This window comes from Thamnophis sirtalis, unplaced genomic scaffold (assembly GCF_051295495.1).
Source record: "Thamnophis sirtalis isolate CommonGarterSnake01/CBP01778 unplaced genomic scaffold, rThaSir2_p1.2 scaffold_2, whole genome shotgun sequence".
NCBI classification, from domain to species: domain Eukaryota; kingdom Metazoa; phylum Chordata; class Lepidosauria; order Squamata; family Natricidae; genus Thamnophis; species Thamnophis sirtalis.
Window position 1 is genome coordinate 8,942,768 of NW_028261382.1, and position 23,756 is coordinate 8,966,523.

Consider the following 23,756-nt stretch of genomic DNA (forward strand, 5'->3'; position numbering starts at 1 on the left):
TTTCCCCCAAATTCACCCTTCTAGTATTTACAGATAGTCCTCAACTTATAATAGTTCATTTAATGATGGCTCAAAGCTACAATATCACTGAAAAGGGTAAATTAGGACCATTTTCACACTTATGACGTGATTTACATACGGATGCTTGACAACTGATTCATATTTATGACAGTTGCAATGTCTTGGGGTCATGTTATCTCATTTTTGTGACCTTCTGACAAGCAGATGGGGAAGCCAGATTCACTTTACAACCTTAGTACCATTTTAATAGCTGCAGTGATTCACTTAACAGATGTGGCAAGGAAAGTCGTAAAATGGGGCAAAACTCACTTAGCAAATTTCTCACTCAGCAACATACATTTGTGGTCGTACATTTTCCACCTGTAATGGAAAAACTGAGGAAGTAGAAAAATATATCAGCTAAGAGGGCTAGAACGACAGAGGAAGATAAAACAGCAATTGCTGTAAGGAAACTTTCTGAAAACTTTCTCTGCTAAGGTTTTTTTCCTCACTGGTTGGAGTTTATAAAGAATTTAGAATAAGAGGATTGGAAGGGACCTTGGAGGTCTTCTAGTCCAACCCCCTGCTTAGGCAGGAAACCCTACTTTACTTCAGACAAATGATTGTCCAATCTCTTGTTAAAAACTTCCAGTGTTGGAGCTTTCACAACTTCTGGAGGCAAGTTGTTCCACTGATTAATTGTTCTAACTATCAGGAAATTTCTCCTTAGTTCTAAGTTGCTTCTCTCCTTGATTGGTTTCCACCCATTGCTTCTTGTCCTGCCCTCAGGTGCTTTGGAGAATAGCTTGACTCCCTCTTCTTTGTGGCAGCCCCTGAGATATTGGAAGGCTGCTATCATGTCTCCCCTGGTCCTTCTTTTCATTAAACTAGACATACCCAGTTCCTGCAACTGTTCTTCATATGTTTTATTTACAAAGGTATTAGCATGTATCTTCTCTCCTATTAACCCCCCCCCAATATCATTCCCCATTTTGAATATCAGCCGAGTAGCTAGTTGTTAATTTCTAATCACAAACCACTGAGAATTATTCATGAGAATTTTTTTGTCTGTGTGCGCTGTGCAAGGCACATTCCTTAGGACAACTCATGCAAAATCAATTAGATAGCCTAATTAGTTTTCCAATTCATTAGAGTCTCCCGTGCCCGTCTACAGAGAAAGGTGCATTTTTATGAAGGCAGCCTTTGCAACACCGAAAGGAAGGCAGACAACGAGAAAGAAATTAAGTTCGGCTTGCCCAAAAGATACCGATAAGACAAAAAAATGCAACTGAATTCAGTTTGCAGCTCAAAGGATTTCATAAACAATGTCCATCAAACATAGTCCGAAGTTTGACACCCGGAGACAAATCTCTGCACTTTTCTGGACAACGTTTTTCAGAAGTGGTTTCCCATTGTCTTCTTCTTAGGGTAGAGAGAGTATGACTGGCCCAAGGTCACCCAAAAGCAGAACTAGAACTCATGGTCTCCCAGTTGCTAACCTGTTACCTTAACTACTACTCTCATAAGTGGCTCTCATAATCAAGTGTGGTGGCCCAGCAGGAGCCGTTGGAGCTGCAAACAGACTCCGATAGTGAGGGACCCTATGAGTCGGCTCTGGAAGATGTGGAGGACCCTGGACAGGGTTCAGACTCCGAGCAGGGACCAGAGAGGCTGGTTGGCCACCAGAAGGCGCCTGAGGCATGGAACATGGTGAAAGCCAAAGGGAGTTTGTCCCTGACGTCAGGCCCTGTAGCAGTGGGGAGGAGCTAAGGAAGTTGGTCCCGGACGCCAGGCAAAGACAGGCAGATAAGCGCCGACAGCAACCACAGAGATACAGAAGATAATTGGGGCCAGGTGGTTGTGATTAGGCTCCTCCCAAGAGAGTATATAAGAAGAGACTTTGGGAGGAGGCTGTTTGCAGGACACAACTAATATACTAAAGCTGGAGAAGCTCTCGTATTTCTTATCTGTGGAAGTCTGGGTTGCTGCCAAAGTCTTGTCAGTGTGTTAATTTACTGTGAATAAATTGTCTTGTGTCGGCGTGACTCACGGTACGGAGAGGGGGTCAGAACAATGAAGTAACCATTTTAAAAGTAATGCAAATAAACAAAAAAGGAAAGCTAAAATTGCAATTAATATTTTTATCACTGGTGGGCAAAAAAAAATGCTTCATGTATTACTGTTGTTTCTCTCCTGTTTTTCAGTACAGCCATCCTGTTTAAACAAGGGATTTGAACAAATACAATGTATATTTTTAAGAAACCTACAACAAACCAGCAGATTCCTAATTTCTCCTTCGGGAGAAAAATGCAGCTTTTCTCTTTCGTTAGATGCCACGGGATCCTAAGTACAGGTTGACCTTGACTTCCGACCACAATTGAGCCCAACATTTCTGCTGCTAAGCGAGACCGTTTGTAAGTGAGTTTTGCTCCATCTTACGGCCTTTCTTGCCACCGTTGTTAAGTGAATCACTGCAGTTGTTAAATTAGTAACACGGTGGCTTCCCCCATTGACTTGGCTTGCCAGAAAGTCACAAAATGGGATCACATGACTCCTGGGCACTGAAAAATGGTCATAAGTCACTTTTTTCAGCACTCTTGTAACAGTTAACAGTCACTAAATGAACTATGGTAAGGCAAGGATTACCTGTAATATCAAATTATTAAAGTTGAGGTGTGCCATGAACTTTGTCATTTCTCCCTAGGTAAGAGCTGATGTATCTAGCATCCAGGAGTGGGTTTCAACATTTTTTAGAACCTCTTCTGTAGGTGTGGCCTGCTTTGTGGGAGTGGCTTGCCAGCCATGTGACCGGGTGGGAGTGGCTTGCCGGCCATGTGACTGGGTGGGAGTGGCTTGGCAGTCATGTGACTGGGTGGGCGTGACCAACTTGTAAAATGTGGTGAAACTCACTTAACAACGCTCTTGCTTAGCAACCAAAATGTTGGCTCAGGAACTCTGGCATTTGAAGCACGCAAGTCTTAAACCTGTCAAGTTACAAGACCCTTGAACCCCTAACCCTTTAGGAAAAAAAAAACCAGGAGTGTTCAAACTTGGCAGCTTTAAGACTTGTGGACTTCAACTCCCAGAATTCCTCCTCTCGCTCTGCATCTTGATGATGTGCGGACGGGCGGGGGGAGGGAGCTGGAACCGGTTCTAAACGGCACTGTAGATTTGTGGAACCTCTTCTATAGAAGAGGCTAGAACTGGCAGGAACCCACCCCTGGTACCCTCTGTTTTAAAGAGTATTTCGGGCAGAAGGCGAAGCATTTAAAAGGCTTGCAAAGGTGAATTTATTGTGAATTTACTCAGGAGTCCGGCTTTAATGGAGACCAAAGTCACAACAAATTGACACACTTTGGATATTTGGGAAAAGACAAAACCTTTTGCAATCTGCTCTCATCAATTTCTCTATGCTTACACTTGGGGCTACTAGAAGTAGTCCTCAACGTCCATTTAGCGACCATTTGAAGTTACAACAGCATTTAAAAAAGCAACATGACCATTTTTCACACTTATGACCATTGGAGCATCCCCATGATCATGAATTCAGACCCTGGGCAACTGACCCATATTTATGACGGTTGCAGCATCTCGGCGTCATGTGATCAACTTTTTGCAACAAAGTCCATGGAGAAGCCAGATTCATTTAACAACCGGGTTACTAGCTTCACGACTGCAGTGATTCGCTTAACAACGGCGGCGAGGAAGGTCAAAAAGCAAAACTCCCTTAGCAAATGTTTCCCTTAGCGACGGAAATTTTGGGCTCAGCTGCAGACATAAGTCAAAGACTATCTGTACGGGACGGGGGGGGAGATTTCAACTTAAAATTTCTGAACAGCTGTTTCAAGGCATTTGAATGAAAAGTTCTTTTAAATTCACAGCATTGTGAATTTATCTAATAGGCTCTCCGGGGTGTTTGCTTAATTAAGAGGTATAATGGAGCAGCTGAGCATGTTCAAAACATTTGGGAGTTGGGAGAGGAGGAGGAGAAGGGGAAAACAGAGGGATGTGAACTCCGGGACACCCCATAAAACATCCATTTCTTCACAAAAAGAATAGTTTATTCATGCAGTCTGAACGTTGGGTCAATTCTTACTCAATTTCTTTGGAGGTCAACCAAAGGGACTCCACCCACTTTTAAAGTCTACTGTAATCAACAGAAGAATGAATGGTTCAAAAGCGAACACCTGGCTAAACTCCAAACCACATCACCAAGACTTAAAAGCATTAAAAGGCTACATATAAATAGTTTTGTTACAGGGATAATATAGATCATAAACCCTGATCTTTTATGGGTAAAGCCCTGGTTTCCCCAGCATGGCTTAATTCGGATTGAGATGAGTGAAGGGTGTTTTTTTTTCATTAAGGTTTGGCAACAGGTTAAATCACCAATTAATTTTGAATGATGCCTTCATAAGTAAAAGGTAAAAGTTCCCCTCGCACCTATGTGCTAGCCGTTCCCGACTCTAGGGGGCGGTGCTCATCTCCGTTTCAAAGCCAAAGAGCCAGCGCTTGTCCGAAGACGTCTCTGGGGTCATGTGGCCGGTAGGACTCAACGCCGAAGGCGCATGGAATGCTGTGACCTTCCCACTAAAGTGGTCCCTATTTTTCTACTTGCATTTTTTACATGCTTTCGAACTGCTAGGTTGGCAGAAGCTGAGACAAGTATTGGGGGCTCACTCCATTATGCGGCACTAGGGATTCAAACCGTCGAACTGCCGACCTTTCTGATCTACAAGCTCATTTATCTGACAGTCATCTGTTGGTGAAAGCTAGCACCCACCACTCTCCTAGAAGAATGAAATACTTTGGGAAATATTATAAAAGGCAGAATATTATATTTCCCTAAAGGAGAAATGTGCTCTTGGAAAGCAGTTCCCATCTTTCTTAATAGCCCCAGCAGGACTGGGCCAGCCTATCTACAAGACAAAAGGCCTTCAGCTCCAGGATGATGGGATTATCCTTCACAGCAGAGCCATTCAGCCACAGTAGGAACTGCATGGCATCAGCCCAAGTTTCAACCAAGCTTGACTCAGAAAACCTACAATGTGAGAGCTATGACCGCTGCATAGCTCCATGGGAGCAACCAATAAAATACAAGCTCTTGCCACAGGAACAGGAAGCTCAAGGGCAAGGTGCAAGAGAGGGCATAAATAACACTCAGTCTCCACTCCATGAGGTCAGCTGCACCAAGACTTCAAACCCATGGGGTCCTGTCCACCAATAAACCATCTTTCCAATCAGCCTCCCATGTTTCCAGTGTCTTTATCCACACTTGGAACTGAACCCAGATGGATATTTCTTTCAACATTGTCTCATCAGCTTTATATCTTTTTGTTGGGTTCCTAACAAAATATCAAGGAGAAAGCAGACCAATCCTAACAGACCAATGGGAGTGTCTTCATTGCAAAAATTCTCATTCATCCTGCAATGTCTTGTAATGTTCAACCTTACTGCAAAACAGAACAAAAAATCTGTTTTGGTTGATTAACAAATTAGGGGTGGGGTTATATAATCGCCACAGACAGTTGTTGTAACCAACTTAAATCAAGATGCAGTAGAATTCAGATTGGTTTAGGGATTTACAATGTCCAAAATTTCGGGATACATTAAAAAAATATCACAAGTTGCCAAGGTTCAGATAATTATTTAAACCATTGCTTGTTTCATAAGCTACAGTACAAGTACTCCTCATTTAGTGACTACAATTGAGACTGGTAACTCGGTCATTAAGGGAAGCACTAATTAAGTGAAACCACAAGTGGGCTTATGATCTTACTTCAGCTTTCCTTCTTTATGTAAAACAGAATCTGCTGTCTTAATGAGCAGTGGGGTGGCCTAGGGGGTGAAGATGTTTGCCTCCCACTCGGAAGGTTGAGAGTTCAATCCTAGGTAACAGCAGATGTTTCTTTTTTCCTTAGGGTGCAAAGAAAAAATATCTGCTGTGAACTCCCCCTTGGTGTCAGGAAGAGCATCCGGGGAGTAAATGCTCACTCCATCCAGTCGCCCCGACTTTACCATGAATTAAAGGGTTACGGGGAAGTAAAAAACGGGGAAGTTTTTTTTTAATCTGCTGTTTTACAATATTGTTGCAATAGCAAAGAGATATGGAAGGTATAAAGGCAAGATGAGGTCACGCTATAAAGTTGTAAATGGGAGATGAGGGAGTCTCCCAAATCCTTGCCAGCAAGAAGTATATGGATGTTCAGCCAATACAGTAAGAAAATGAATGCAAACTACTGAGGCTCAATCAACAAATACCCAGACAGTGTAAACATTTGGGAATCTGTTCTTGTTCTCTCAAATCATCAGGGGAACTAAACTAACGTTCCACCCAGCTTAGCTGTTTTAAAGCTTTGGCAAGACCGAGGTTCTTTCCCCTCTCTTGGCCGAGAGGCCAATCCGAATCTAAACTATGGCTAGTAAAGGTAATACCGAAACACTCTCTAGTCCTCTGCATTGATGAATTTAGATTGCACGAAGACAGGGTTTGTTTCAGAGGGGATATTCAACCTGCAGGTGGTTCCCCTCGCACATGTGCTAGTCATCCCTGACTCTAGGGGGCGGAGCTCATCTCCATTTCAAAGCCAAAGAGCCAGCGCTGTCCGAAGATGTCTCTGAGGTCATGTGGCCGGCATGACTCAAGGCTGAAGGTGCCCGGAATGCTGTTACCTTTCCACCAAAGTGACTCCTATTTTTCTACTTGCATTTTTTACGTGCTTTCGAACTGCTAGGTTGGCAGAAGCTGGGACAAATAACAGGAGCTCACTCCGTTACGCGGCGCTAGGGATTAGAACTGCTGAACTGCCGATCTCTCTGATCGACAAGCTCGGCATCTTAGCCACTGAACCACGGTGTCCCTACAGAAGGTGTAGCCTACTTCAATTTTGTCACCGATTTACAGAGTGAATCCAAGGGGAGGGGAAATACAGAATGAACCATTAGAGCTCAGAAATTCCTCAGATCTTATGGAGAGTCAGCAATTTCCAAAACCAGTTGCCTGAATTATTTCAGACCTATCCTGGAAAGAAGAAGGAAACTCTAGTCCTTCATCACTATCTTCAAACTTTTTTTAAAAAAAAAATGCTTATCCAGTTCAAATGCTGTTCTGAGCCAAGTATTAAACAGATTATGTAGATTCAAACGCGAGTTTGCAAGAAAATGAGCACAGCTGGGATTTGAAGTTAACTGAATTAAATCCTAGCCGTTTGTGTGTGTGTGTGTGTGTGTGTGTGTGTGTGTGTGTGTGTGTGTGTGCGCGCGCAGGTCTTGGCATATTCGGGTCTTTTCCCATGTAAGATTGAGAGTATCTTGGCGATGTTTCGACGAGGTCCCACTCGCCATCTTCAGGCTGGTCTTTTCGGCTTCATGCTTGTGCGAGCAAAGCATGAAGCCGAAGGCACCAGCCTGAAGATGGCGAGTGGGACCTCGTCGAAACATCGCCAAGATACTCTCAATCTTACACAGGAAAAGACCTGAATACGCCAAGACTTGCACACCTGTACCCGTGAAAATCTACGAATGAGCATTTCATGCATTTTAGATAAGCATTTAAATTGCTCTAAGGGTGTCATGGCCAACCTTTGGCCACCTAATGAGAAGGAAGGACTCCCTGGAGAAGAGCCTCATGCTAGGAAAGATTGAGGACAAAAGATGAAGGGGACGACAGAGAATGAGGTGGCTGGATGGAGTCACCAAAGCTAGATATCATCCATCCACCTATCTATCTATCTATCTATCTATCTATCTATCTATCTATCATCTTCTGAAACTCAAAGACTTTGGCCACCTAATGAGAAGGAGGGACTCCCTGGAGAAGAGCCTCATACTGGGAAAGATTGAGGACAAAAGATGAAGGGGACAACAGAGAATGAGGTGGCTGGATGGAGTCACCGAAGCTAGATATCATCCATCCATCTATCTATCTATCATATCTCTCTCTCTCTCTCTCTATCTATCTATCTATCTATCTATCTATCTATCTCTATCTATCTATCTATCTATCTATTTCTATCTATTTATCATCTATCTATCTATCTATCTCTATATCTATCTATCTATCTATCTATCTATCTATCTATCTATCTATCATCTTCTGAAACTCAAAGACTTTGGCCACCTAATGAGAAGGAGGGACTCCCTGGAGAAGAGCCTCATACTGGGAAAGATTGAGGGCAAAAGATGAAGGGGACAACAGAGAATGAGGTGGCTGGATGGAGTCACCGAAGCTAGATATCATCCATCCATCTATCTATCTATCTATCTATCATATCTCTCTCTCTCTCTCTCTCTCTATCTATCTATCTATCTATCTATCTATCTATCTATCTATTTCTATCTATCTATCTATCTATCTATCTATCTATCTATCTATCTATCTATCATCTTCTGAAACTCAAAGACTTTGGCCACCTAATGAGAAGGAGGGACTCCCTGGAGAAGAGCCTAATGCTGGGAAAGATTGAGGGCAAAAGAAGAAAGGGACGACAGAGAATGAGGTGGCTGGAAGGAGTCACCGAAACAGTCGGCGTGAGCTTGAATGGACTCCAGAGGATGGTAGAGGACAGGAAGGCCTGGAGGAACATTGTCCATGGAGTTGCAATGGGTCGGACACGACTTCGCAACTAATAACAACAAGAAGGGTGCATGGAAGCTAGTCTATTGTAGGGATTAGAAACTGGGAGACTAAGAGCTATAGTACCACTTTAGACACAAAGCCAGGTGCCGACCATTTTCTCTCAGCCCTAGGAAGGAGGCAATGGCAAACCACTTCCAGAAAACCTTGCCCAGGAAACTGACGGGATTTGGCAGCACTGAAGATAATGGTGATGAAGCCTGAATTGCAACATCTGGAAACCAATTCTGTCCTTCAAGGACTCGATTGTAATGCTGTGATTCATGCACAAAATCCCAGAATTTCAGGTCAGGAGGTTGCAACCGCATTTCATCACTGGGTGTCAACGGGGTTTAGGAATGGACACACACCGGACTGCCCTGTTCTCGCCTGCGTTCCCCCTGCTGAGGCTTCCACGCAGGGCTCTGATGCAAGGCAGAGCATTGGAAGCATTAGATTATTTTCATATGACTAAAAAGCTCTCGAGGAGACGAGGTTTACAATGTCACAAATCATTACGACGTAATGTTGGAAAGTCTTCCCAACTGAAAAAGTTAAAATGATGCTCATAATCTCCTTTTTTTTCCCCCCTGACACACGGTTTGGAAATGAATAAAAATTCCCCTCGTCCTCCTCAAGGATACGCACCAATTTCCATGACTGCCGTTCAGAGATTAATCCTAAAGTCACCTGTCTCTGAGTCAGGAAAGCAGGCAGTCCGCGGCCTATGACCATAATATGCGTCCATTATTTCAGTCGTTCAGTGAGACAGGTTTTAATCAATAGGAGTCAGTGGCCAAGCACCTGAATTTTGATCCCACGACCATGAGAATGCTGTGACAGTTGTAAATGTAAAAAAAAGAATCATAAGTCGCTGTTTTTTCAGTGCCGTCGTAACTTTGAATCAGTGGTGGGTTGCCAATTTCTTTTTACTACCGGTTTGGGCGAGTTCCTCTGTGTGCTTGCATGCATGCACGACGCTTCTGCGCATGCTCAGAAGTGTCCGGGTGGGTGGGCGGAGCCTCCCGCCGCCACTACTACCGGTTTGATTGGTTCGCGCCAAACCAGGAGCAACCCACCTCTGCTGTGAATGGTCGCTACATGAACTATCAAGAATGACTTGTATATGAAGTTGACTTCAAGTTCATCAGAGGAAGGTGATGATGATGTTTTTTTGGGCTCCCGTGATTTTGTTTCTTGTCAGCTATACTTTGAATTTCTACTTCATGCCAGCCATAGTTTTTAAACCATGGATTAGCGGAGTCCAAATGGTTTGATATGAACGTAATACTAAGCCGGAGAGGCTGATCTTACATGCCAGTATTTTTTTCCCCCAAACCATATTATAGCTTAGAACAGGAGTGTCAAACTCGGTTTCATTGAGGGCCGAATCAGGGTTGTGTTTGATCTCGGGGGAGGGGCGTGTCCAGGGTGGGCGTGTCCAGGGTGGGCGTGTCCAGGGTGGGCATGGACAGCTCATTTCATAAGCGCCTGTGGCAGCCAAGTGCTAAGGCAGGACTTCCCACAGACCCCTCTCTCTCTCATCATAATTTCCTTCCTTCCTTCCTTCTTCTTTTTCCTTCGCTCTTCCTTCTCTTTTCTTCTTCCTTATTTCCCTCTTTCCTTATTTTTCCTTCCTTGCTCTCTTCCCATCTTCCCATCTTTTTCCCCCCATTCCTCTTTCTCCTTTCCCGTCCCTTCTTGCATACTCAAATGTTTTTCGTTTTTCGTTTGCTTTGGTAGCCCTCGGCCAGCAAAAACGAAGCTCAGGAAGGCCACGGATGCACCCCCACCCCCCCACCCCCGAGCTCCGTTTATCCTGGCAGAGGGCTTGAGGAAATCGTCATGGCCGAAAACAGAGCCTGGCACGGGCCATGCACCTGGCATCCGTTGCTGCCGGCATTACTGCCAGTTCAGGGTTTGTGCAATTTATAAGCAGGTGGCGCAGTGGTTAAATGCAGCACTGCAGGCTACTTCAGCTGACTGCAGTTCAGCAGTTCAGCTGTTCAAATCTCACCGGCTCAAGGTTGACTCAGGTTTCCATCCTTCCGAGGTGGGTAAAAATGAGGACCCGGATTGTTGTTGCGGGCAATATGCTGACTCTGTAAACCGCTTAGAGAGGGCTGAAAGCCCTATGAAGCGGTATATAAGACTAACTATTGCTAACTATTGCTAACTGTGCATGCGTGGGCATGGACTTATAATATGACTGTGCATGCTCAGAGCATTAAAAAAATGGGAGGGGGCATACCGTGCTGACCAGAGAACCAGTTTGGAGGCCGTGGCAGGCCTGGGTCACTGCCGGTTCCGGCAACCTAGGCATACACTACCGGTTCAGCTCACCCACCTCTGCTGTGCATGTCCTTCCTGAGGTCCACTTTTGCTGACAGGGACACTGCGGGCCAGTCCTTTGCTGTTTCCAGGGCAGCCCCATGGGCCAGCTCTAAGCCCCCGTGGGCCACATCTGGACCACGGGCCTTGAGTTTGACACCCCTGGCTGAGAAGAATGTTTCTCAATCTTGGCAATTTTAAGTTTAGCCGGACTTCAGCTCAACTCTAATATTAGTTAAAAATCACGGCTTGGCACGAAATACAAATCCAGGCATAGCTAAGCATACGTGTGTGTCTTCATATACCTTATTTAGGCCTCTCTCTCTCTCTCTCTGCATTATAATCCCAGTGACAAATTTAACAAGCATCACAAAAAGAAATTGAAAGGAGGCTAAACAACATATCCCTAGGATTAAGTGGAAGCAGAAGTATGTTTGCTATAAAAATTAGGGTTGTTTTTTTTCCTCCTCAAATGCTCATTTCTTCCACTCTGGAGAAATCTTGACTGGCATGCAGAATAACATTGCAATTATATAAAATCGTAGTCCGGTGTTTTCAAGGCAGAGCGAGACTGTTATTTCCCCAAGTTGAAAAGAGGCAAAAGTCCCAAACACACCAGCATTTTCACTGCCACGTGCAAATGACTGAATCCCACGTCCACAAACATGAACTTGGTCCTCCCTGTTTAGACCTAAACACTAATGAATTTGGAGAACTAGGAGAAAATTCACACGTGCAGAAACATTTGGGCCACCAAAGCAGGAGATGTTTGCTTCAAATGAAGAATCCGCTAAAATTTAAAAGAACTGTGGTTGAAGAGATGCACATTTTACTCTGATGACCCTGTATTTTATCTAGAAATGTCTTCTTTATATCTATACCAAGAGGAAGGTCAACATTTTGAAAATACGATGTATAAAACCATTAGCCAATAACCCGGCATTGCCCAGGTATTTATTTATAAGGGGAGAAATTTCGGACCAAACGTAATTTCTAATGTTGGATTTTCCCCCTTACCAGAGGGAGCCCCCATGTGGAGTACTGTAAAGCCATTACTATGGCAACTCCACTGCACTGAACAGTAGAAACAAATTTAAGGCACAACAGGCTGTATCTTAACAGAAAACAAGCAAAGTTAATGAGGGAAGCAACAACTGCACCAGTCGCTTAATAATTGCAGTGATTCGCTTAACGACTTCGGCCAAAAAGGTGACAAAATGGGGTGCAATTCACTCAACAATTGTGTTTCTCAGCCACAGACATTTTAGGCTCCTTTGTGATCGTAAGTTGAGGACTATCTGTACACCAAAGAAAGTAAAAAGGATGTAGCACTATATAATCACTTTTTATTTTCACCAATTTCAACAAAAAGGGGAAATTTAAATGAAAGGCTGGGAAAAACAAAAACATATGGAGACTTTTTGCTATGCCAAGCCAAAGGATACATCATTCACATCATAATATTAATATCACTTCAATATTAATATTGCACTATTAGTCAAAAAGTTCTTGAAAAAACAGTTCTTTAAAAAAGGAGGATTTCAACATTGGCCAACAACTCTGTTCGAATACCAATTTAAACACAAGATTAAGATTGTGGAAATAATTAGTATTTTTATCTACATGCTATTGTTTGCTTTCCATTCAGGCTCAATTATCATGGAAAGGAAACATCAAATAACATAAACTTTTCCACAAACAGATATATCAAGTTATATGAAAAATAAACCCTAGAATTGTATGTAAGACAACAGGAGCATTTCAGCTCCTTTGGCCCTACTTTGACACTTGGTCAAAGTGCTTTGGATAGTAATTAAAAAAAAAAGTTTAAGAAGGATGAAAATGTGAGTAAGTTTACTTAGTGTGCAATTCCGATATAGAGGAATTCATTCGCCTAAAAAGCAGTCAACGGATTTCCTCAGCAGCTGGCAGAAACCTGCGTTTTCTAAAAATGTTTTGCATTTGTTACGATCAGAATTTGGGTGGAGGGAGTGTCAAAATAGAACTTCCTACAAGCTGAACAGGCAGACACTGTGAAGGAAAACCAGACACTCTTTGTACATGAAGTATGCGCACCAAGAAAGCAGATGCCACAGTCTTTTAATATTTGAAGTGACTCGATTCCAAGGTGGATCCTTTCCAGAGAAAAAAAGGAAACGGCCTGGAAATGCCGCTAGGCCTCAACTTTCTACAGAAGTTAGATAGATAGATAGATAGATAGATAGATAGATAGATAGATAGATAGATAGATAGATAGATAGATAGACAGACAGACAGACAGACAGACAGACAGAGATAGATAGAGAGAAAGAGAGAGAGAGAGAGAGAGAGAGAGAGAGAGAGAGAGAGATGGATGGATGGATGGACGGAGAGAGAGGGAGAGAGAGAGAGAGATAGACAGACAGACAGACAGATAGAGCTAGATAGAGAGAGAGAAAGAGAGAGAGATGATAGATAGAAAGATAGATAGATAGACAGACAGAGACAGAGAGAGAGAAAGATAGATAGATAGATAGATAGATAGATAGATAGATAGATAGATAGATAGATAGATAGATAGATAGATAGATAGATAGACAGACAGACAGACAGACAGATATACAGACAAACAGCCAGTCAGATAGAGATAGAGATAGAGATAGAGATAGAGGATAGAGGATAGAGATAGAGAAAGAGATAGAGAGATGATAGATAGATAGATAGATAGATAGATAGATAGATAGATAGATAGATAGATAGATAGATAGATAGATAGATAGGATGGATGGATGGATGGATGGATGGATGGATGGATGGATGGATGGATGGATGGATGGGCGGACAGACAGAAATAGATGATTAGAGATACAGATACAGAGAGAGAGAGAGACAGAGACACACACACAGAGATGATAGAGACAGACAGACAGACAGATAGATAGATAGATGGATGGACAGACAGAAATAGATGATTAGAGATAGAGAGAAATAGAGAAACAGAGAGAGAGACACACACACACAGAAGAGAGATCACAGATATGGATGGATGGATGGACGGACGGATGGACGGATGAAATAGGAGGGTGGATGGATGGACAGAGAGAGATGATTAGAGAGAGGGGGGAGATGAAGGGATGTAGGGAGATGGACGGACAGATACTAGATATAGGTGAACTGGAGTAAGGAAGATATATACTTGACTGAACATATCACCTACTCTATGAGTTTTTCATACCCTGGATGAGCGCATTTTGTTCCAATTAAAACACGTTATCGTCAAGAAGACAGCCACATGACAATTACAATTCAACAGCTATTGTTACTCTCTCTGTCCAAATGCTATTAAACTGGATTTAATTCCCTTCGAGCGTATTCTGTATAGCCAGTAAGTGGAGTCATGGTCTCATCTGGAAACAGCTGTGTGAGTTGCTATGGCGACCCGTGGGAAAAGTTCACAAAACTGATAACAAAACCCTTCTACGTTTTACAGAAGATGATCTCCACAAAAACTAGACAAAACAAACTTTGAGACGTCAGGCAGAATAGACGGTAACTTTAGCACTTAAATATAATCCTGTCTGCCAAAAAAAAAAAAATTCTCCAAGACGTTTATGTATATTAAACAGAGAACTGAAATGTACGTGACTATATTTCTTTTATTAGCTAGCTTTCACAATTCATCATAAAATGTGAAATGTAATAAAGGAATACATTTCATTTTTTTTTTCCTCTGCAGTATCTGACCAGGTTTGGCCCATTTTCAATCCCTCCTGTGCTCCATTCTCCCATCAGATCAGATTTGATGTCACTTTTCAGTCATCCTACTAATGGACACAGACAGGTACCATGTTTCCCCGAAAATAAGACAGGGTCTTGTTTTCTTTGGACCCCCGAAATAAGTGCTTGGCCTTATTTTCAGGGAGGTCTTATTATTTTTGAGATTCAGGAGGAGGCGAGCGTGGTCACCTCATGGCTGCTGCTATGTTGCAGTATTTTCAATTTTAATTTTAATTTGAATTTGAATGGAATTGTATGCCGCCCAATCCCAAAGGACTCAGAGGAGGGCTTATTTTAGCGCATGCGCTCAAAAGCCCAATTGGCTCATTATCCGGGGAGGTCTTATTTTCAGGGAAACTGGGTAGATATAAATATATTTTCAACCATTCATTCGATGGGAAAGGATTTTTTAAAAAAACGGGCTGAAGATTCATGAGTTGACTCAACCTTGAGAGTTTGGGGGCAAAATTTCACTCTTGTGAGTTCACAGTCTGGTGTGCCAACATTGAAATGTCGTGAGTGTCAGGCCTGCAGTCATGTTCCTTTCTGGATCTTTGGCCTTCCACACTAATGTTCTCTTCTACTATGCTGTTTCATTAGTGGGGAATTGGGAGGGGGAATAGTAAGGAGTAGAATGTGATGTTGCCAAAAAGGACGCTAGGAAGAGACTCTATGGTGGGGAAACAGGACTTCCGGTTGGCTCCAGAATTGAGGGGTTTTGGTTAGGACCTTTGTGGCTCTTTGAGTGCTTAAGATCGCCAACCCCTGGCTTAACCCAATTCTCTAAGCTTCACTGTCTCTTGGTCCTCTGGAAGGCAGCCCCTCCCTCCTCAGAATCCAGACCACATTCCACTACACATGCAGTCTTCTAAAAACCTATTAAGCCTCCTCCCCACCAGCGAACGTCATCCATTTAAAACAACAAATCAAACCTTTCGTTCCTGTGCACCTCCTCTTGGTTGCCCATGGCTTTCCTGGGCCCCCAAGAAAGTTTATATAGAGTTTTCTACTGTTTTAATTTAAAAAATGGAAATTCCCACTTACCTCTTTCACACTGAGGTCCCGTGAAGCCATACGTGCAGGCACATCTGTTTGGTGCCACACACCTTCCTCCATTCAGACATCCATTTTCACAGACAGCTGCAAGTGGAGCAAACAACAAAAAGTCAACAAGAGGCTAAGAGAACTTGGGTTTTCATCATCAATGCCCATTCACAGTTTTAAGGTATTTTCAAGAGGATAAGTAAAGGTTGAAGCTCGAAGAAGCCCTAATCAAGGTAAACTACTTGTAGAAACAAGCGTTCGAGCTCTCTCACCAATGAAAGCAAGTATATGTGTGTCTGAGGACTAGGTTGCAGGATCCACTCTGGGTGGAACGCTGGACTAGAACTCCCAGTCTCCAGGTTTCTAGCTGCCTTAACCACCAGACTGAAGTGGCTCTCTTTACAATTTACTATACTTTCCATAATAAGCAGTGGAGAAATCCATTTTTTTTTTACTACCGGTTCTGTGGGCTTGATGGGCATGGCAGGGGAAGGATACTGCAAAATCTCCATTCCCTCCCCACTCCAGGGGAAGGATGCTATAAAATCTCCATTCTCTCCCCACTCTAGGGGAAGGATACTGTAAAAACCCGATTCCCTCCTCAATCCAGGGGAAGGATACTGCAAAATCTCTATTCCCTTCCACTCCAGGGGAAGGATACTGCAAAATCCCCATTCCCACCCCACTCCATGGGAAGGATACTGCAAAATCTCCATTCCCATCCCACTCCACGGGAAGGATACTGCAAAATCTCCATTCCCACCCCACTCCACAGGAAGGATACTGCAAAATTCCCATTCTCTCCCCACTCCAGGGGAAGGATACTGTAAAATCTCCATTCCCACCCCACTCCATGGGAAGGATACTGCAAAATCTCCATTCCCATCCCACTCCATGGGAAGGATACTGCAAAATCTCCATTCCCATCCCACTCCACGGGAAGGATACTGCAAAATCTCCATTCCCACCCCACTCCACGGGAAGGATACTGCAAAATTCCCATTCTCTCCCCACTCCAGGGGAAGGATACTGTAAAATCTCCATTCCCACCCCACTCCATGGGAAGGATACTGTAAAATCCCCATTCTCTCCCCACTCCAGGGGAAGGTTACTGCAACATCTCCATTCCCTCCCCATTCTAAGGGAAGGATACTGCAAAATCTCCATTCCCACCCCACTCTGGGGCCAGCCAGTTCTCCAAACTACTCAAAATTTCCACTACCGGTTCTCCAGAACTTGTCAGAACCTGCTGGATTTCACCCCTGATAATAAGCCTGACACAGATTTCCTTTTCAAAGGCAAAGAGAACTGGATGGCGTCAACCGTTAGCGATGACAAATTTGTCACTAATCGGATATGAAATACATCAAACTTTCCCAATACCTTTATGACACTAATACAAAAACGTCTACAGCAATTAAGTCTCAAGCCTTTTGTCTGAGGCATATTCCAGCCAGCAAGATTTTTTTCTGTTTCCTGGCACTTCTTGAAAAGTTACAAGCTTCTCTGAAAAAAAAATTACAGGCAATCCACACGCAATCCTGCCCTGATCTGGTGGCTGATTTTTATTTTTATTTTTCTATTTTAACTGCAGCCAAGATAGAAGTTCTTAGAGGGGAATTTGGCAGCCCAAACAAGAGTTGAAGGACTGCATTTCACAACATTTACTATACTCAAAATTCCTCCGTTCAGAATGGTGACATTTTTCGTCTGGATCTAATCTGGAATCTGCATCCCAGTGACTGGAGAAGGCTCTTCTCGTGTTACTTGGTGTGTGTGTTTGTGTGTGCGCGCGTGCATGCGCGTGTGTGTAATGGAAGAGTAGCAAACCATGGGGGACCTGCCATGAAGAGGTATTCTTGCTACTGTTGTTTTTATAAACTGATGAACTTCCTCCATGAATGGTTTAAAACACGAATTCTCAACGGCTTCTTTACCATCTCATCGGTGTTTCTGAATTCGAACCAGTGGTGGGTTTCAAAAATTGTTGGAATTCTGTGGGTGTGGCCTCCTTTGTGGGAGTGGCTCGCCACCCATGTGACCAGATGGGAGTGGCTTGCCGCCCATGTGACCGGATATGAAATTATGAATTAGTACTTAGGTCGGTCCAAGTAGCTATTCAGAAACTCTGGCATTGAAGCATGCAAGTCTTAAAGCTGTCAAGTTACAAGGTCCTTGCCAGTGGTGGGTTTCAAAAATTTTTGGAACCTCTTCTGTAGGTGTGGCCTGCTTTCCGGGTCCACTGGTGGAACCTCTTCTAACCGGTTTGGTAGATTTGACAAACCGGTTCTACCGAATAGGTGCGAACTGGTAGGAACCCACCTCTGATTCAGACTGAACGTTCTGATTACTTACGCTGCCCGCAGTGTGTCCCGGTGTATCCCTTTTGACAGAGACAGTGGTCGTCACTGCAGCTCCCACCATTCATGCACCGGATGTTGCAGTGTTGCACTTGGAAAAAGAAAAACAAGTCTGTTATTTATGGGTCTGCACAACAACCACACACAAACAGACGCCATCAACGTCTATGCTTGGTTCTGCAGGTGACATCATAAAAGGCGCAGGGAAAATGCTACCCTTATCGCCTTAGGAGAATGTGAGGGGGGTGATGACCTAGAGGTGATGCTCTCGCCTCGCAATCAAGAGTCTATAAGTTCAATCCTAGGTAGAGGGAGATATTTCTCTCTCTGGCACAATGAGAATATATCGGCTGAACAAAACTCCCCATTGGTGACAGGGAAGGGCATCCGGCCATTAGACACTCAGCTAGTTCCATTCAGTTGCCCAGACTCCACCCCACAAGGGATTATAATCTTAAAAAGATTATGATGATGATGATGATCATCCTTGGAGAATACAGATTGTAGAGAAGATTCAGGAGAAAACTGGCAGATGAAAACTAAAAAAAAAAAAACGTACACGAGAAAATGTAGAGATAAACTTGTCAAAATCAAAGATGTATATGATTTTTAAAGAAAATATAATACAATGAAAAATATTGTGTTTTGCTCTTTACTGTATTTCAATGTCACTAGCTAGTTGCCAATATGGGGCAATTTTGCTAGCCACCTAGCAAAATTAGAAATAGCAATACCAGTTAGACTTATATACCGCTTCATGGGGCTTTCAGCCCTTTCTAAGCGGTTTACAGAGTCAGCATATTGCCCCCAACAATCCGGGTCCTCATTTTACCCACCTCGGAAGGATGGAAGGCTGAGTCAACCTTGAGCCAGTGAGATTAGAACCGCTGAACTGCAGATAGCATAGTTGGCGAGGTGCTAGTAAACTAGAAAGTGACACCTGGTTGTTGTCAGTGCTTGGGGGAAGGGAGAAATCTTGCAATTTAATTCTCTACTTGTTCTACAAGTAGATGCCAGATAAAGCAGATGCAGAATGTCAAGCCTGGGAAAGAAGTCCAATATAAAAGTAACCTTCAAAAGGACAATGTCATGATATTGTAATTTCTAAACCACAAAGCGTAACTAACTCAAAAAGTATGATCAACCCTTGATATGTTTAAGTATCCTCCAAACTATGATTTAAGAAGATGCTGTGATTTTACTCAGAGTTTGTTCTGAGCTAGGCTTCCCCAAAAAGCATGAAACAGATTCCTGGTCCCGACAAAATCCCTTTTATTAAACAAATGTGAATTCCTCTCATTCACATTCAGTAAAGGCCTGGTAAACAGTCTTTCAAAGGTGAATTTATGACCACAGACCTTATCTAGCTTGGAAAGCTGCCATGTAAATATTTTACAAACACAGTGCTGTGCAAGGAAAGACTGGGCACAGAGTCTTTGAGATTCACGGACAGATCTTCACACTCCTGAAATGAATGAATGAACCAATTGTTTCCTGGAAAAGGCCACTCCCCTTTCTCTCCTCTTTTATTCCCTATGGGAGGGGCCATTCACCATCCACTTGTGGCTTTACTCCCAAGTCGACCCTAATTTCTTAGCTGTTCTTTTCTTCTGGCAGCTTTGCACACTGGGAACAGGCTCCAGCTGTTCCTCTGCCTCACTGCTGTCTAGCTCCAAAGGCAGCTGAGAACTGCCAGATGGCCTTGGGCCATCTCTGCCTCCAACGCAGTGCCCTCGTCCGAGCCTTTCCCAGACTCCAGGACTGGTCCATTGTTCCTCCCAAATCTCCTCATTGTCCGACTCTGCTGGCCGCGGGCGGGCCACAAGACAATTTAGGATTCAAGCATTGCAAATATATTGAGATTAACTAAAAATGATTTGCTCCTTATGGCTTATCTCAGCTTTTCCCTGGGAACTCAAGTCAAGTGTACATTAGGGCCTTTCCCAATTTTAATCTTTCACAATAATAATTTTATAAGGTAAATTAAATTAAATAAAAAATATCTGGTCTAAACTCTGGTAACGAGTCCAGCGGAAGGGTGGAACTTGACCTTGAACCTGCCAAAAGCAATACTACCTGGGAATTTATGGCAGGAGTGTACAAGCTTGGCTTGGACCTGTGGACTTCAACTCCCAGAATTCCACAGTCAGCCCTGTGGGAGTTGGAGGTCTTAAAGTTGCCAAGTTTGGTTGGACATCCCTGCTTTATGGTGCCTCTTGGCAGAGAAAAACAGAAAAACCCACGCTAAACTATCCATTCACAGCATGCTAAAGGAAGATTCCCACATCATGCTAAGATTGGTCATAAAGGTTAATAGTAAAGGTTTCCCTCGCACATATGTGCTAATCCTTCGTGGCTCTAGGGGGCAGTGCTCATCTCCTTTTCAAAGCCGAAGAGCCAGCGCTGTCCGAAGACGTCTCCATGGTCATGTGGCCGGCATGACTAAACGCCAAAGGCGCACAGAACACTGTTACCTTCTCACCAAAAGTGATCCCTATTTTCCTACTTGCATTTTTTACGTGCTTTCGAACTGCTAGGTTGGCAGAAGCTGGGACAAGTAACAGGAGCTCACTCCGTTACACAGCGCTAGGGATTTGATTTGATTTGATTTATTGCATTTCTATGCCGCCCTATTGCCGGAGGGACTCAGGGCGGCTCACAAACCAAAGTAAGGGGGGGGATACAAACAAGAGGAAAACAATGGACAAACAACTACAACAATTTAAAAACAATCAACAACCACACAATTCGAGCGGGGACGGAGAACTCGTCAGCCCCAGGCCTGTCAGAACAGCCAGGTTTTTAAGACTTTGCGGAAAGCCTGAAGGGTGGTGAGGGTCCGAATCTCCACGGGGAGCTCGTTCCAGAGGGCCGGAGCAGCCACAGAGAAGGCCCTCCTCCGGGTGGTAGCCAATCGGCATTGGCCAGTAGATGGAATTCGGACGAGGCCTAGTCTGTGGGATCTAATTGGTCTGTTGGAGGTAATTGGCAGCAGGCGGTCTCTCAAGTACCCAGGTCCAATACCATGAAGGGCTTTATAAGTGACGACTAGCACCTTGAAGCGTATCCGAAGACCAGTGCAGCTCATGGAGGATAGGTGTGACGTGGGTGTACCGGTGTGCACCCACAATCGCTCGCGCGGCTGCATTCTGACAAGCTGAAGTCTCCGAATGCTCTTCAAGGGCTGCCCCATGTAGAGCGCATGGCAGTAGTCCAGTCTGACTACTGAACCACAGAACTGCCAACCTTTCTGATCGACAAGCTCAGCGTCTTAGCCACTGGAGCCACTGCGTCCCTATGAGATTGGTCATAGAATGATGTGAAATCTGCAAAACTCGGAGTATTCAATCAATGGGACCTCAGGTTTTTCTCCTATGTGCATCTACATATAGGGTCCCCCCCCCCCCTTTAATGGCAGCAATAGACTTTATGTTGCTACAGCAAGAAGCTTCAAAAGAGCTACTTTGGATCCAAACCACAACTCAAAAGCAGATTAAACATGTCCATTTTCTGTTTGTTCTGATCGCAGAGATAAGAAGCCCACCCAGAAGTCCCTATCTACATTTCTTTTCAGCCTTTTTAATATTGAGCTACATGTCATTCGACTTTCACTTTGGCTCTTAGTAAGAGTTAATTTTAGCTAGAGAGGGGGGGAAAAAACAACCTTAAGAATAATTAGCTGGCAGACCCCATCTATTCCATCCTAAATTGATCAAGGGCAGGGGTAACGATGGCCATCGCTTGAAAAATGGCTCAGTTAAAGCTTTATGGCATTTCAGGAAAACAGACCTGATTAGAAAACACATAGGAAATGATATCATCTGTCAGGCGGGGTAGAAACTTAAAACCACAAAACTGATTTCAATTAGAGGAGAGCGTGCCAAAAGCTAACTTCCATTCCCACATAATTACCAGAAAAGCCACTTAAATATTTTCAAATACAGCTTAGCAGTTGCTTCGATACGGAGTCCTAGATTCATATATAGCCTGTATATAGCTATCCTTTGACTTACAACAATTCATTCAGTAAATTGCGTTCGTTTGGTCACGCTGGCCATTCTTCACACTTAAAACTGTAATGTGAGTACGTCAGATCGTATTCTTTAACTATACTCAAATGCATCTTCCCCACTCCAAAGGAAAATTTCTGACTTATTCATTCATTGGCAAGCTAGATGCTGTGCTGAAATCACCATTTACAAGTACATTGTTTGAATTGTTTGAACTGGGGTTGTTTGAAACTCCAGTTGTCATTGTACAATATGTTGAGTCTCGTAAGTAAATGTTTACTTAAACTATTTTACGGTAAATGTTTTCTTTACTGTTACAGTAAAGTGGAAAGTATGGCATCTATTCAAATCAACTGCGTACGTTTCTCAGAAGACCGCACGCCCCACAATGTCTCCGTGTTAGCCACTGGTAACACATCTCTAGTTTCAAGGATTTCAACAGCAGCCTTCCTTGGAGGACCCACGGGGCTTCCTGTGAGTTTCCCCATAGCCCTAAAAATTAAACCATAAACTGAATTTTGTTGGCTTAGAAGTCATCAAATTGAGCCTAACCACAGGTGAAAGCAAAGGTAAATAAACCTTTAGTTCAACTTGACCCCAGTAATAATCCAAACCAGGGGTGGGATTCTACCAGTTTCACTACCTGCCGCTGCTGCTGCTCCTCCTCCTTGCAAATCTCACTCCTTACTACTACTGATGATGTTACCTAGTTTGGGTAAATAAATGTTGGCAAGAAAAGCACCAAGCTCAGAGAGCACCAAGGACAAGGACTACTACTACTACTACTACTACTACTACTACTACTACTACTACTACTACTGCTGCTACTGCCACTGCCACTGCTGCTCCTCCTCCTTGCAAATCTCACTCCTTACTACTACTGATGATGTTACCTAGTTTGGGTAAATAAATGTTGGCAAGAAAAGCACCAAGCTCAGAGAGCACCAAGGACAAGGACTACTACTACTACTACTACTACTACTACTACTACTACTACTACTGCTACTGCCACTGCCACTGCTGCTCCTCCTCCTTGCAAATCTCACTCCTTACTACTACTGATGATGTTACCTAGTTTGGGTAAATAAATGTCTGTAAGAAAAGCACCAAGCTCAGAGAACACCAAGGACGACGATGACGACGACAACTACTACTACTACTACTACTACTACTACTACTACTACTGCCGCTGCTCCTCCTCCTCCTTGCAAATCTCACTCCTTACTACTACTGATGATGTTACCTAGTTTGGGTAAATAAATGTCTGTAAGAAAAGCACCAAGCTCAGAGAGCACCAAGGACGATGACGACGACGACGACGACGACTACTACTACTACTACTACTACTGCCACTGCTGCTCCTCCTCCTTGCAAATCTCACTCCTTACTACTACTGATGATGTTACCTAGTTTGGGTAAATAAATGTCTGCAAGAAAAGCACCAAGCTCAGAGAGCACCAAGGACGATGACTACTACTACTACTACTACTACTACTACTACTACTACTGCCACTGCTGCTCCTCCTCCTTGCAAATCTCACTCCTTACTACTACTGATGATGTTACCTAGTTTGGGTAAATAAATGTCTGTAAGAAAAGCACCAAGCTCAGAGAACACCAAGGACGACGACGACGACGACT

At 43.6% G+C, this 23,756-nt stretch overlaps 1 protein-coding gene across 1 annotated transcript in view; it reads right to left on the reverse strand.

The window, feature by feature from the left end:
- FBN1 (fibrillin 1) overlaps window positions 1-23,756 on the reverse strand; it is a 217,169-nt gene that overhangs the window by 163,846 nt on the left and 29,567 nt on the right. Inside the window, exons 5-6 of the mRNA XM_087704207.1 lie at window positions 18,101-18,196; window positions 15,746-15,841 (exon numbers count right to left, since the gene is read on the reverse strand). Of these exons, the coding sequence (XP_087560333.1) occupies window positions 15,746-15,841; window positions 18,101-18,196 (192 nt within the window). The remainder of the gene's footprint in view (window positions 1-15,745; window positions 15,842-18,100; window positions 18,197-23,756) is intronic.